The 16,364-nt window shown below is 44.4% G+C and overlaps 1 protein-coding gene across 3 annotated transcripts in view; it reads right to left on the bottom strand.

The window, feature by feature from the left end:
* Positions 1 to 16,364, bottom strand: part of anks3 (ankyrin repeat and sterile alpha motif domain containing 3) — a 47,690-nt gene that overhangs the window by 20,242 nt on the left and 11,084 nt on the right. For all 3 annotated transcript variants that reach the window (XM_072269264.1, XM_072269265.1, XM_072269266.1), the window contains 4 exons: positions 11,215 to 11,336; positions 10,581 to 10,662; positions 9,061 to 9,196; positions 6,820 to 6,990 (listed from right to left, as the gene is read on the bottom strand). In XM_072269264.1, the coding sequence (XP_072125365.1) occupies positions 6,820 to 6,990; positions 9,061 to 9,196; positions 10,581 to 10,662; positions 11,215 to 11,336 (511 nt within the window). The remainder of the gene's footprint in view (positions 1 to 6,819; positions 6,991 to 9,060; positions 9,197 to 10,580; positions 10,663 to 11,214; positions 11,337 to 16,364) is intronic.

Here is a 16,364-nt window from a genome sequence, read left to right as displayed (position 1 = left end):
ACCGTGTACATGGGTTCATTGTCCATTCAGAAATCTGATGGCAGAGGAGGAAGAAGCTGATCCTGAAACACTGTGTGTGTGCATTCAGGCTTCTATACCTCCTCCCTGACGGCAGGAAGGAGAGGACATGTTCTGGATGATGGATGCCAGCTTTCTGAAGCATTGAGATTTCCTCAATACTGGGAGGCTAGTGCCCATGATGGAACTGGCTGCGTTTACAACTTACTGCAGCCTTTTCTGATCCTGTGCAGTGGCCCCTCCATACCAGAAGGTGATGCAACCAGTTAGAATGCTATCCTCTGTACATCTGTAGAAACTTACTAGTCTTTGGTGACAAACCAAATTCCTTCATACTCCGAATTAAATATAGCCACCGATGTGCCTTCTTCGATGTGCATCAATATTCTGGGCCCAGAATAGATCTTCAGAGATGTTGACACCATGAACTTGAAACTGTTGTGGCTGTGGCTTTGTGCCCTCTCTGAGGTTTCATTGCACAATCCTGGATGATATTCCCAGTCCAGAACTGCAGGAGTGCCACACAGCTACACTGTCAAGGACATCTACAAGAGGTGGTGCTTCAAGAAATCAGCATCCATAATGAAAGACCCTCTCAGACATGTTCTCTTCTTATTACTACCAGAAGGGAGGAGAGACAGGAACCTACAGACCAACTCTCAGCCATTCAGGTACAGCTTCTTCCCCTCTGCTTCCAGATTTCTCAACGGTCCAGCATATACCACCTCACTATTTGTCTTTTCCACTATTTATATATCTTTGTAACTTACAATAATATTTTATGTCTTGCACAAGACTGGTGCCACAAATTTCCCAACACGCTTCAGTGAAATTTATCTGATGTCATGAGTCGAAGGAAATTAAATGACCGCATCCATAAGACCATAAGACATGAGATCTAGGAGCAGAATTAGGCTATTCAGCTCATTAAGTCTGCTCCACCATTTCATCATGGCTGATTTATAATCCCTCTCAACCCCATTCTCCGGTCTTCTCCCCATATCCCTTATTCCCTGACCAATCATGGATCCATCAACCTCCACTTTAAATACACTCAATGACCGGGCCTCCACAGCTACATGGTAATGAGTTCCACAGACTCACCACTCTCTGGTAAAGATATTCTTCCTCATCTCCTTTCTAAATGGCCCTCTGATTCTAGACTCCCCTACCTCTTCTCAACATCTACTCTGTCTAGGCCTTTCAATAATCGATACGTTTCAATTAGATCCCCCATCGTTCTTCTAAACTCCAGTGAGTACAGTCCCAGAGCCTTCAAATGCTCCTTGTGTGTTAACCCTTTCACTTCCACAATCATTCTCATGAACCACCTCTGGACCCTCTCCAGTGCTAGCACATCTTTTCGTAGATAAGGGGCCCAAAACTGCTCACAATACTCCAAGTGCAGTCTGACCTTAGTACCACACCATTGCTTTTCTAAGGCCATAAGACACAGGGGCAGGATGAGGCCATTTGGCCCATCTAGTCTGCTTCACCATTTCATCATGACTGATCCATTTTCCCTCTCAGCCCCAATCTCCTGCCTTCTCCCCACATCCCTTCATACCCTGACCAATCAAGAATCTATCAACCTCTGCCTTAAATATACATGAAGACTTGGCCTCCACAGCTGCCTGTGGTAACGAATTCCACAGATTCACCACTCTCTGACTAAAGAAATTCCTCCCCATCTGCATTCTAAAAGGACACTCCTCTATGCTGAGGCTGTGTCCTCTGGTCTCAGACTCTCCCATCATAGGAAACATCCTCACCACATCCACTCTATCAAAGCCTTTCAATATTCGGTAGGTTTCAATGAGGTCACCCCTCATTCTTCTGAATTCTAGTGAATACAGGCCCAGAACCATCAAACACTCTTCATATGACAAGCCGTTCAATTCCAGAATCATTTTTGTGAACCTCCTTTGAACCCTCTCCAGTGACAGAACATCCTTTCTAAGAAAAGGCACCCAAAACTGATCACAATACTCCAAGTGAGGCCTCACCAGTGCCTTATAAAAGCCCCAACATCACACCTTTGCCTTTATATTCCAGTCCTCTTGAAATGAATGCTAACATTGCATTCGTCTTCCGCACCACAGACTCAACCTGCAAATTAATCTTAAGGGAATAGTACACAAGAACTCCCAAGTCCATTAGCATCTCCAATTTTTAAATTTTCTCTCCATTTAGAGAATAGCCTACTCTTTTATTTCTTCTACCAAAGTGCATAACTGCAAACTTTGCAAAAAAGCCATCAATTCCATCATCCAAATCATTGATAGATAATGTAAAAAGAATCGATCCCTGCGGAGGACACCACTAATCACTGGCAGCAAACCAGAAAAGGCCCCTTTACTCCCCCTTTTTAGCACCTACCAATCAAGCATTGCTTTCTCTTAACTTGTGAAGCTGTCTCATGTGTGGCACCTTGCCAAGGGCCTTCTGAAAATCCAAATACACCTCAGTCAATTCTCCTTTGTCTACCCTGCTTCTTATTTAAGACCATAAGATATAGGAGCAGAAGTAGGCTATTCGGCCCATCGAGTCTGCTCCACCATTCCATCATGGGCTGATCCAATTCTTCCAGTCATCCCCACTCTTTGCCTTCTCCCCAAACCTTTTGATGCCCTGGCTAATCAAGAACCTATCTATCTCTGCCTTAAATACACCCAATGACTTGGCCTCCACAGCCGCTTGTGGCAACAAATTCCACAGATTTACCATCCTCTGACTAAAGTAATTTCTCTGCATCTCTGTTCTAAATGGATGCTCTTTAATCCTGAAGTCACACCCTCTTGTCCTAGACTTCCCTACCATGGGAAATAACTTTGCCATATCTAATCTGTTCAGGCCTTTTAACATTTGGAGTATTTCGATGAGATCTCACCATCATTCTCCTGAACTCCAGGGAATACAGCCCAAGAGCTGCCAGATGTGCTTCATACAGTAACCCTTTCATTCCTGGAATCATTCTCGTGAATTTTTGAATCATTTCTTCAAAGAATTCCAACAGATTTGTTAGGCAAGATTTTCCCTTGTGGAAACCATGCTATGGCCTACAATTACCCCAAAACCACATCCTTAACAACTGACTCCAACGTCTTCCCAAAGGTCAGACTAACTGGCCTATAATTTCATTTCTTCTGCCTCTCTCCCTCTTGAAAGGATGGAGTGACATTTGCAATTTTCCAGTCTTGCAGAACCTTTCCAGAACATAGTGATTCTTGAAAGATCATTTGTAATGCCTCCACAATCTCTTCAGCCACCTCTTTCAAAACCCTGAGGTGTACACCATCTGGTCCAGGTGACTTACCTATCTTCAGGTCTTTCAGTTTCCCAAAAACCTTCTCCATAGTAATGGCAATTTTACACATTTGTGACCCCTGACACTCTCGAACTTACATGATACTGCTAGTGTCTTTCACAGTGAAAACTGATGCAAAATACTCAGTTCATCTGTCATTTCCTTTTTCCCCATTTCTACCTCCCCAGCATCATTTTCCTGCGGTCCAATATCCATTCTCACCTCTCCTTTACACTTTATGCATCTGAAGAAACTTTTGGTATTCTTTTTAATATTGGCTAGCTCACTTTCATCTTTTCCTTCTTCCTGACTTTTTTAATTGCTTTTTGTTGGTATTTAAAAGCTTCCAAATCCTCTAACTTACCCCTAAGTTTTGCTCCTTATATGCCCTCTCTTTGGCTTTTATGTAGGCTTTGATTTCTCATTAGCCACTGCTGTGTCATCTTGCCTTCAGAATACTTCTTCATCTTCAGGATGTATATATCCTGTGCCTTCCGAATTGCTTCCAGAAATTCCAGCCATTACTGCTCTGCTGTCATCCCTACCCGCCAGCTCCTCTCATGCCTCTGTATTTGCTTTACTCCACCACATTACTGATACATCTGTTTTCCTTCTCAAATTTCTGGGTGCATTCGAACAAATTATGATCACTTGCCCCTAAGGGTTCTTTTAGCTTAAGCTCTCTAATCAATTCTGGTTTATTACACAACACCCAATCCAGAAAAGCTGATCCTTTAGTGGGCTCAACCACAAGCTGCACTAAAAAAGCCATCTCGTAGGCATTCTAGAAATTTCCCCTCTTGGGATCCAGCACAAATCTGTTTTTCCCAATCTACCTGCATATAGAAACCCCCATGACTATTCTAACATTGCCCTTTTGGCATACATTTTCTATCCCCGTTGTAATTTGTAGACCACATCCTTACTACTGTTTGAGGGTCTGCATACAACTCCCATCAGGGTCTTTTTACCCTGACAGTTTCTTAGCTCTACCCACAATGATTCAACACCTTCCGACCTTATGTCACCCCTTTCTAATGATCTGATTTCATTTTTCACCAACAGAGTCAAGCCGCTCCCTCTGCCTTCCTGCCTGTCTTTTAAATACAATGTGTATCCTTGGACTTTAAGCTTCCAGCTATAATCTTCTGTCAGTGATACCTACAAAATTATACATACCAATCTTTAACTGTGTTACAAGTTCATCTACCTTATTCTGTATAGTCCATGTATCCAAAAACAACACCCTCAGTCCTGTGACAACCTTTTTCCATTTTGTCCAGTTTTACACTGCAACTCATCCTGTTGACTGCAATTCTGCTCTATCTTCAGCCTCTTTTTGCTAGGAGTCTCACTACAGTCTTTGTTTGTAAAACAACTACTTCATCCTCAGCATTGCAACTCTGTTCCCATCCCCTTGCCAAGTTAGTTTAAACCCTCTCAAACAACTATTGCAAGGGTCCCCCTCGGGTTCAGGTGTAACCCATTCCTATTATACAGGTCGTACCTTCCCCAGAAGAGATCCCAATGATCCAGAAATCTGTACCGGTGCCCCCTGCACCAGTTTTTCAGCCAGGCATCCATGTGCCAAATCATACTATTCTTACCCTCACTGGTGCATGACACAGGCAACAATCCAGAGATTGCTACTTTAGAGGTTCTGTTTTTCAACTTTCTATCTAGCTCCCTGAAATCTCTCTTCAGAACCTCCTTAACTTTTCTGCCTGTGTCATTTGTGCCAATATGTCCAAAGACTTCTGGCTGCTCACCTTCCCCTTTGAAATTGCCATGGACCTGATCCGAGACATCCCTGACCCTGGCACCTGGGAGACAACATACAGGTGCAAGAAAAAGTTTGTGAACCCTTTGCAATTACCTGGTTTTCTGCATTAATTACTCATAAAATGTGGTAAAACAAGTAATTGTAAAGAGTTCACAAACTTTTTCCTTGCATCTGTACATCTGGGTGTCTCTGACATGCCCACAGAACCCTGTGTCTGTTCCCCTGACTATGGAATCTCCTATTAACACTACAGTCTTCTTCACTTCTCTGCTCTTCTGAGCCACAGGGCCAGACTCAGTGCCAGAAACCAGGTCTCTGTGGCTCTCCCTTGGTAGGTTGTTACCCTCAACAGTATCTGAAGTTGTATACTTATTACTGAGGGGAATGGCCACAAGTGTACTCTGTACTAGCTGTGCATTTCCCCTCCTTTTCCTGACAGACACCCAGTTGCCTGTCTCCTGCAATCTAGGGGTGACTACCTCCCTGTAGCTCCTGACTATCACCTCCTCATTCTCCCGTATGAGTAGAAGGTCATCAAACTGCAGCTCCAGTTCCTTAACGTGTTCTCTCAGGATCTGCAGCTTGGTGCACCTGGTGCAGATGTGGTCTCCTAGACTCCTCTCATCCCACACACCATACAAAACACTGCCCTGGAGCCATTCTCATTGCACTGCTAAGCCCTAACAGACGAGGAATGAACAAATCAGAACAAAAAGAGAAACTGATCAGATACTTTACTTTGCCCAAGCCTGATGAGCCAAAACCACTCCGCTTGCACTTGCATTATTTTGCTTAGTCCTAATGAATCCCTCTCGTTGGTTGGACACAGTCCAATCTGAGAAACTGCCATGAAGCTCTGCCTTTCAAATCTTGATTTCGGACCTGATCAAAAAGGTAGCTCTATTTACACACTACATTCTAGTCCTCTCGAAATGAGGGCTAACATTGCATTTGCCTTCCTTTCCACCAACTCAACCTGCAAGTTAACCTTCAGGAAATCCTGCACAAGGACTCCCAAGTCCCTCTGATTTTTGAATTTTCTCCCCATTTAGAAAATATTCTATGCCTTTATTCCTTCTACAAAGTGCATGACCACACACTTCCCTACACTATATTCCATTTGTCACTTCTTTGTCCATTCCTCTAATCTAAGACCTTCTGCAGACTTCCTGCTTCCTCAAAGCTTCCTGCCCCATGAGTTATCTTCATATTATCTGCAAATTTGGCCATGAAGCCATCAAGTCCATCACCCAAATCACTGACATATAACATGAAAAGAAGCAGTCCCAACACAGCCACCAGCAGCCAACCAGAAAAGGCTCCTTTATTCCCCCCTTTGCCCCTTGTAGTCAACCAATTTTCTATCCACTCAAGCATCTTTCCATGGTTTTTTTTCTTGTTAAGCAGTCTCTTGTGTGACCCCCTTGAAAATCCAACTACATAACATCAAACGATTTTCCTTTGTCCATCTTTCCTGTTATTTCCTCCAAGAATTCCAACTGATTTGTCAGGGGAAATATGCCTTTAAGAAAACCATGGTGACTTTGTCCTAAATAATAAGCTGACTATGGTGCTTTCTTTTGAATGGGATGTTAAACCAAGATCCCTACGTTCTCTCCCACCCACCACTCTCATCAGTTTGACTGCTATCGGTTAATCACTTCACTTCACCGTCCCCACCTCCAAAGACAAATCACCAGCTGTATCTCACCGTACTGCCGTGCCCATCGACCGGCTCCAAGGCGTGTGATGTGGGCTAATGCCTGTGGCCCATCGTGAATGCTTGGACCTTTGGTTCTCCGAGACTGAGGATGCCGAGCTGACAGCGGACGGAGTTGGAATGGGCAGAACTCATCCGAGGAACTAAAATCTTCATCTATTCCTGCAAGAGGGATTGGGGCTTCAGACCACTTATCTACAATTGACGTGTTGCTCATGAATGCTTGACATTGCTGACCAGAAGGCCCCCCCATAGGCCATCCCCAACCCTGGCTCTCATTCCAGCACTTGGTCTCCTGCAGCTCACCCCCACCCCCACTCCAAGCCTTTCTACGTTCACGATCCAAGTCTATTTATCACATGTACAGCAAAACATAGTGAAATGTGAGGCCCTCTGGTGGTTGGGTTTGACCATGGACATTGCTTCCCAGACAGTGGAGGTTTGAGATCAGAGCTTTCCTTGTCCTAGATGAGCTGCCAATCACGGCTGCCTGAAGCAACTGGTTCTTAAGGCGTCAGTAACCTGTCTTTACCCCTTTTCCTGTCAGTAGGCACAGTTCTGCCAGGCTTAGTGAAGGCTAAAAGCTAGAGTTGGTTGTTAAGGGTGTGCTGGGGCAGGTCGCAAGTGTCTCCACACATTCTAGCACCAACAAAACATGCCCATAACGCTCAGCGGAACAACACAGAACAATTAACACAACAACAAAACAAAACAAGCCCTGTTCTTCCCAGCCACCCTCACATGTAGAGTCCTCGAACCCCAAGACAGGCCGTCTTCGGCTTTCGGCGGACTAGACTCGGGCTTCCACTGGTCAGCCCCAGTGAGGCAGGAGTTTGTACGTTCTCCCCAGGATTCCTCCTGGTGCTCCCAGATTCCGAAGATGTACAGGTTAGGCTTAATGAGCTGTAGGCATGCTGCGTTGGTGCTGAAAGCATGACGACACTTGCGGCCTGCCCCAAGTTCATCCTCAGACTGTGTTAATTGTTGACGCAAACAGCACATTTCACATTACAGTATGTCTCTATGTACATGTGATAAATAAAGCTAATATTTATAGAGGTTTATAAAATTACGAGGCGCAGGTAATAGATGAACACACAGTCCTTTTCTGCAGGGTAGGGGAGTCCAAAGCCAGAGGACACAGGTTTAATGTGGGAGGGGAAAGAATAAAAAGAACCTGAAGGGCAATTTATTGACATGGAGGGTGTGCGATACTTTCTGAGGCAGATGCCTCGGAATCATATTCAGTCATACAGTAAAACAGACCCTTCGGCCCAACTGGTCCATGCTGATCAATTCATTTAACTGAACTAGTCCCATTTGCCTGTGTTTAGCCCATATTCCTCTGAACCCTTCCTTCCTATCCATGTACCTTGTCCAAGTGTCTTTTAAACATTGTAACTATATCATAAGACATAGGAGCAGAATTAGGCCATTCGGCCCATCAAGATGCTCTGCCATTCCATCATGGCTGATTTATTATCCCTCGCAACCCCAGTGGGCTCAACCACAAGCTGCTCTAAAAAGCCATCTCACAGGCATTCCACAAATTCCCTCTCTAGTGATCAACACCAACTAGATTTTCCCATGTGCCTTCATATTTAAATCACCATGACTATCTTTAAGATTGTCCTTTTTTGACGTGCAGTTTCTATGTTCCTGCCTCAGTCACTTTGTCTGACAGCTCATTCCACAGACACATTGTCCTGGCTGTGAATAAGTTCCTCCTCCTCCTCTTCCCACATTAAACCCATGTCCTCTGGCTCTGGACTCCTCTACCCTGCAGAAAAGGACTGACTGTGTTCATCTTATCTACACCCCTCGTGATTTTATAAATCTTTATAAAAATTAGCTTTATTTATCACATGTACATAGAGACCTACAGTGAAATGCATCATTTGTGTCAAAAATCGACAAGTCTGAGAATGTGCTGGGGGCAGTGTGAAACTGTCGCTGTGTTTTCAGCACCAACTCAACATGCCAACAACTTACTCATCCCAACACATACATCTTTGGAACGTGGAAGGAAATGGATCACCCGGAGGAACCCATGTGTTCCCGGGAAGAACATACAATTTGCGTACAGACAGCGGTGGGAATTAAACCCTGATCGGTGATCGCTGGCTGGCACTGTAAAGTGATGCACTAACTGCTACACACTCTATATCCCAAGCACTGAGCAGTCAGCAGCTGTGTGTTGCTCTCCCTGAAACCAGCTGAACTGCAACCTACCTGTGTCCCTGCGGACTGACTTCGACACCGGGGCAGTGTGCAGGTCAATGAGACTTGCTATCTTCATGTATCCATACGTCAGAGCCAAGGAGCGGGCCGTGTCTCCATTGTCATCCTTCACATCGACTTGAACATCCTGTGTGGACAATTATTTAGCTTGGACACACACACAGACACTGCAAGAGCTATAGGGCTATTAAAACAAAAACTTAATACCATCTTAACAGTATCTTCCCTCACACCGTTAACCATTCTAGTTATGCTGCCCCCCCGCCCCCATCTATTACTTCAGTGACTGCACTGTAAACACTTTAAGCCACTGTTTACATTGAAAATACATGCCGGTATTTATGTATTTATGCACATTTTATTCCATAGCCACACGGTAACCTGTTATTTTTTATATAATTCTTTATATTTGTTAAATGTTTTTGTTACATGTCGTTCCAACACACCACAGCAAATTCCTAATACATACAAATATTAATAATTTATTTAGAGAGCACTTTTCATACAGACAATGCAGTTCAAAGTGCTTTACAATGCACTTATGTGCATATATGAAATTAAATTTAAAAATAAAAAATAAAAATAAACATGAAAATAAAAAACAAAATGAAGTTACTTAAAAGTAAGTTTAAATAAATACGTTTTGAGCTGGTACTTAAAAATGTAGTTGAGTATTGAATTATAGATTTAGGCACTGAATTCCATAGTTTGGGAGCATAGTTTAAAAAAGCCAATTCCCTTCTGAGATATATGGAGATATGTAAGTGTATATGGTGAATAAAGTTGATCCTTGATGTATGTGCGCGCGCACACACACACGTCCCAGAACACATACCCCATGAGCATGAGCATACAGAGCCCACAGGCCCATCTATAGGCTGCAGGAGCACAGAGACATTTAAGAGAGCACTACACAGAGCCTATAACCATGGATGACGGGTGCTACAATTGGACATGGTTATCATGCGTGTCCATCGATCCAACGCGCTGCAGACATTGGACACTTGAGTGGTCACCACTCTGCCTGGCCCCACTCCAGCCCATCGGTCAGCTGGTACAGCACAGGCTGGGACTAAACACAAGATGCTGGAAGTCCAGAGCAATACACAAACTGCTGGAGGAACTCAGCAGATCAGGCAGCACCTATGGAAAAGAGTAAACAGTTGATGTTTCAGGCTGAGGCCCTTCATCAGGACTAGATTGATTGTGACGTGATCTATTCCCGATGAAGGGTCTCAGCCCAAATCAACTGTTTATTCCTCTCCATAGATGCAGCCTGATTTGCTGAGTTCCTCCAGCATTTTATGTGTGCTGCTCAGGCTGGGACAGACTGTTGTCTTTCAGCTCTGTTCGGTGGAGCCCATCACACTGGGCAGCTGCACCACACAGCAGACCGTCAGCCCAGGTCCCTGGCAGAAGATGGCTGCACATAGCTCACGTTTCACATCTCCAATGCGCCGCACCCAGAGCCGTTACCATGACACAGGATGGTAGAGGTGAGATACACGTACATGGTTCAGTAGGTACTGGACAATGATCTCATGGCCCGAAGCAGCAGCTTCCATCAGGGGGGTGAATCCGTATGTGGGCTCTCTGAAACAGAAGATATCAATGTCACTGCAGGGAGGTGGGCAGCAACAGCAACTCCTGAGGGTGCTTGGAGATAGCAAGAAAGGGGTGATGGAAATGATAAGTGTTGTACAGCACAGAAACAGCCCCTTCAGCCCCACTATGTCTATGCCAACTCATTGTTACCAATCCACTTAAGACTGTAAGAAATACAGAATTTGGCCATTCAGCCCATCAAGACTGCTCTGTTATTCCATTATGGCTGATTTATTTTCCCTCTCAACCCCATTCTCCTGCCTTCTTCCCATAATCTTTGATGCCCTCACTAATCAAGAACCTATCAACCTCCATCTTAAATATACCAAATGACTTGGCCTCCACAGCCATTTGTGATAAAGAATTCTACAGATTTACTACCATCTGGCCTAAGAAGTTCCTCCTCATCTCTATTCAGAAGGGACGCCCTTCTATTCTGAGGCTGTGCCCTCTGGTCGTAGAAAATGAATCTTAGTGTACGGTAACATATATGTATTTTGATAATAAATTTTTAAAAACATTTCATGTGTCCACTCTTACCTGACATTTGCATCTGCTCCATTGTCCAGAAGGAACTTGACCATCTGTTGGTGCCCGGTGCTGGTACAGTGGAATAGGGCAGTCCAGCCCCTGCTGTCCTTCATCTCCATCTCGGCCCCTTGCTGCATCAACACAACAAAATGCTTCAGCTCAAGATTCTGCAGACGCTGGAAATCCAGAGCAACACACACAAAATGTTGGAGGAACTCAGCAGGTCAGACGAATAAACAGTCGACGTTTTGGGTCAAGACCTTAAATATTTCCATAGAATCCGCCTGACTTGTCGAGTTCCTCCAGCATTTTGTATTTGTTGACAAGGAAAGGGTTCTGTCCATCAAGCTTATCCTTCCAGTGGCAATCCCATTGAGGTCTGGGGGGTAGGGGTTGGGGGCCACCAAGAGACCTTAGGCAACTGTGGATGAGTAACAAGCTTCAGTGCTGAGATGGGAGAGACTGTGCATACAACAACTGTTGCTCGGGAGCTTCATCAGTTGCAACTTTATGGGAGAGTGGCAAAGAGAAAGCCACTGTTGAAAAAAACTCACATGAAATCTCAGCTGGAGTTTGCCAGAAAGCATGAGGGAGACTCTGAATTCAGCTGGAAGAAGGTTCTATGGTCTGGTGAAACCAAAAACACACCATCCCTACCATGTGGGATGCTTCACTGCAGCAGGCCCAGGAAGGCTTGTGAAGGTAGAGGGTAAAAACAAATGCAGCAAAATACAGGGAAATCTTGGAGGAAAACTGACACAGTCTGCAAGAGAACTGCAACTTGGGAGATGTGTTTTCCAGCAAGACATAAAGCCAAAGCTACACAGGAAACAATAGTTAATGTCCTGGAGTGGCCAAGTCGGAGTCCAGACCCCAATCCAATTGAGAATTTATGGCTGGACTTGAAAAGGGCTGTTCACTCATGATCCTCATGCAATCGACAGTTTGAGCAGTTTTGTAAAGAAGAATGGGGAAAAACTGCAGTGTCCAGATGTCCAAAGCTGATAGAGACTTATCCACACAGACTCAAGGCTGTAATTGCTGCCGAAGGTGCATCTACTAAATACTCGCTTGAAGGGGGTGTAATTACACAATCAATTATTTTGTGTTCAATAACTGTAATAAATTTAGACCAATTTGTAGAAATTTATTTTCACTTTGATACGGGAAATTCTTTTCCGTTGATCAGTGTCAGAAAAGCCAAATTAAATCCACTGTGACTGAATGTTGTAAAACTTCCAAGTGGGGTGGGGAATACTTTTTTTATGGGCACTGCATATATTTCTTACTGTAAATTATAGTGTATTTTATGTATTTCACTGTACTGCTGCCACAAACAAATTTCATGACATATGTCAGAGATAATAAACCTGATTCGAATCCTGACATCTCAACAAAATCCTCTTTTCAGTTACAATCCCCTTTCATTTTACTAAAGGTTAAAGATTAGCTTTTTTGTTACGTGTACGGTACTGTGCAAAAGTCTTAGGGATGTGTATGCGCGTGTGTGTCTGTGTGTGTGTGTGTGTTTGTATGTGTATGTATGTGTATGTAGGCGTGTGTGTGTGTGTGTGTTTGTATGTGTATGTAGGCGTGTGTGTTTGTATGTGTATGTAGGCGTGTGTGTGTGTTTGTATGTGTATGTAGGCGTGTGCGTTTGTATGTGTATGTAGGCGTGTGTGTATTGTGTGTGTGTTTGTATGTGTATGTAGGCGTGTGTGTGTGTGTGTATATATATATATATATAGGGGCAGGAAAGGGGAAACATGGTTGGGAAAAGGGGAAGGCAGAGGGAGGGAGCAGGAAGCACCACCTGGTGTCTCAGGACTGGGTTAGTCAGCACCCACACCACCCCTTGTCCCTGGCACTCCTCTGCCATCACTGCACCCACCCCACCCCCCGGCCAGCAGCACTCCACCCTGACCATTCCCAATGACCTTTACTCCCACCAGATTTACAAATGTGCTCTGCTCTATGTTGACAAATACAGTACTGTGCAAAAGTCTCAGGCACCTTAGCTATCTATCTATTGAAACATACAGTGAAATGCGTGTGTTCAGAACACATTGGGGCAGCCCCAAGCGTTGCCATGCTTCTGTAACCAACTTACCATTCCCACAACTCACTAACCCTAACTAAACCATGTGGGACGAAGCCAGAGCACCCGGATCAAACTCGAGCGGAAACAGAAAGAACGTACAAATGCATTACAGACAGTGCTGGGAATTGAACCCTGATCAATGATTGCTGATACTGGAAAGCGATGTGCTATAACCACTAAGCTACCATGCCACTCACTCTCCTGTAATATCTCTATGTTAATGTCTGGTCAACTTACTATAGTTCTGAGGTCTGTATAATTGTTTCTCACAGATCATCTCTGCTGTCCTAGAATCATAAACATTTATAACACGAGCAGAAGGAACTGTAGCTGTGAGATCATTTTTAGTTTTATTTATTCTGTGTAGCGATACAGCACAGAACCGGCCCTTCCGGTCCAATGAGCTGTGTCACCCAGCAACCCAGCGATTTAAATCTAATCTAATCACAGGACAATTTACAATGACCAATTAACCTACTAACCCGTACGTCTTTAGAGTGCGGGAAGAGAGCGGAGCACCAGGAGGAAACCCAAACGCACACAGGAAGGCATGTACAAACCTGAATAACTGACCTGAACTTCAAGTTGTGATAGCGTCGTGCTAACTGCTACACTACCATGGCACCCCAATAACGGTTACTCTGAACCTGAGTTGCACCAGTATGGGGGTAAATAAACATGGCCAGCTGTTCGGGCTACAAATCACATGCAAAGCTCTCCTTCAATGTTTGAAGGCGACAAACTTCCCCTCTGTAACTCTAATATTTTCATTTGTTCTCGGCACATGAACATTGTTGACGCGCCCAGTAATCATTAGAGTCAGAGAGCAATACAGCATGGATAGAGGCCCTGCAGCCCAAGCAGCTCTTGCCAACCACTATGTCGGGGTCCCAATTATCTCCTCTCATTTGCCATGACAGAGTAGGATAGATCGCATTCTTCCATGGCGAGTTATCCACCCGTGTGCAACATTACCTTCTTAGTCTGCTCCCTTACAATTACAATCACAGAGCAATTCACCTGGATACAGGCCTCTTGGCCCAACTGGTCCATGCCAACCACAATACCCACCCAGCTGGTCCCAATTTCCTGTGTTTGGCCCACATCCTGGTAAGCCCATCCCTCCAAGTGCTGCTAAATGGTACTATTGTACCTGCCTCGACATCTTCCTCTAGCAGCTCATTCCATTTACTCACCACCCTGTGTGGAATAGATGCCTCTCAGGTTCCTTTCAAATCTTTCCCCTCCCATCCTAAGTTTAGAGACCCTAGTTTTGGACTCCCCTATCCTGGAGAAAAGATTGTTACCATCCACTTTATCTATGCCTCTCATAGTTTTAAACACTTCCATAAAGTCACCTCTCATACTCCTATGTTGTTAGCCCACTGTCCATCCTTAACTGAGGATGATCAGTTCTTGATTAGAAAAGGTATCAAAGGTTACAGGGAGAAGACAGGAGAATGGTGATGAGAGGGATAATAAATCAGCCATGGAATGGTGCAGCAGACTTGATGGGTTGAATGGCCTGATTCTGCTCCTATGTCTTATGATCTTAACTGAGTGTCTTGCTGAGCCATTTCAGAGGGCAGTTAACTATACTTGCCATGCCTCCACTTGCATATAGGTCAGATTGCTAATGATGAGAATTTCCATGGTTAATGTCACTGGTACCAACTCATAACATTAGATTTATTCAGTTACTGGAATATAAACTTCTTGGCTGTCCTGATGGGATCACCCAGACCTCCGGGTCCCAGGCCTTGTGGCATGGAACAGGATTTGTACTCATTGGAGTTTAGAAGAATAAGGGGAGGGGGAGATCACATTGAAACCTATCAAATATTGAAAGGCCTAGATAGAATGGATGTGGCGATGATGCTTCCTATAGTGGGTGAGCCTAGGACCAGACATCACAGTCTCAGAATACAAGAACGTCCCTTTAGAACAATGAGGAGGAATTTCTTTAGCCAGGGTATGGCAAATCTGTGGAATTGACTGCCACAGATGGCCATGGAGGCCAAGTCATTGGGTATATTCACAAGCTGAGGTTAATAGGTTCTTGATTAGTAAGGCTGTCATTGGTTGTCATTGCAGAGGGATAAAAAAAATCAGCCATCTGATCCATGACAAATCAGAAGAACAGATTTATTGGGCCAAATGGCCTAATTATGGTCAAGATGGTGCCTGCAAACAACGCTCCATCGGTCGACATCTTCTGGACAGACCATGAAACCGTATTTTTCACTTCTTTTATGTCTTTTACCTTTTTTTTCTGTCTTGAATGTGATTCTGGAACTGTTGGAGCCTGTGATTTGCAGTTCAGAGATCATTTGGGTGTTACAGTGCTCTGCAGTCTCCAAGGGGATTCGTGGAGGCAGAGGCAGCGTGTGGGAACCTCATGGTGAGAAGGCTGTGAGCCAATATTTGACTCCAATTCGCCAATTAAAGCTTCTATTGTTTGCTGATTAAAGCGATGAGGGAGGTTGCAACGCCAGCTGCCTGCCTTTTTATTGCTGGGGGAAATCGCTCTGCTAAGAAGGGAGACTTTTAATCACTGGTGAGATCACTCTGATACAGAGAGGGAGAATGCTACCCAAGTATTCTGCGTTTTGGACTTCTTTTTCAATCTTCTGGTTTTTTCATATTCTGTGTTTTTTGCTCAATTTTTCTCATTTTTTTCCATGTGCAGGGGAAGTGAGATTTGGGGTCGATGTGCCAGTTCTGCTTTTGTTCATTTTTTTGAGTGGGGAGGAAGGACTTGGGGGTTAATGACTGTGCTGCCTTTCTTTTCTTTCTTGGTTTCATGGTTATCTGAAGAAGAAGAATTAAGGAGCTGTATACCTTGATAAGGCGTTTGGATAGTGACCTGAAGGTCGCTAGTTTGAGCCTCAGCTGAGGCAGCGTGTTGTGTCCTTGAGCAAGGCATTTAACCACACATTGCTCTGCAACGACACCGGTGCCAAGCTGTATCGGCCCTTGCCCTTCCCTTGGACAACATTGGTGGCATGGAGAGGGGAGACTTGCAGCATGGGCAACTACCGGTCTTCCAGGCCTGTGC

Source organism: Mobula birostris, chromosome 9 (assembly GCF_030028105.1).
Source record: "Mobula birostris isolate sMobBir1 chromosome 9, sMobBir1.hap1, whole genome shotgun sequence".
In the NCBI taxonomy this organism is placed as follows: Eukaryota; Metazoa; Chordata; class Chondrichthyes; order Myliobatiformes; family Myliobatidae; genus Mobula; species Mobula birostris.
This window is presented reverse-complemented; position numbering and strand designations above follow the sequence as displayed.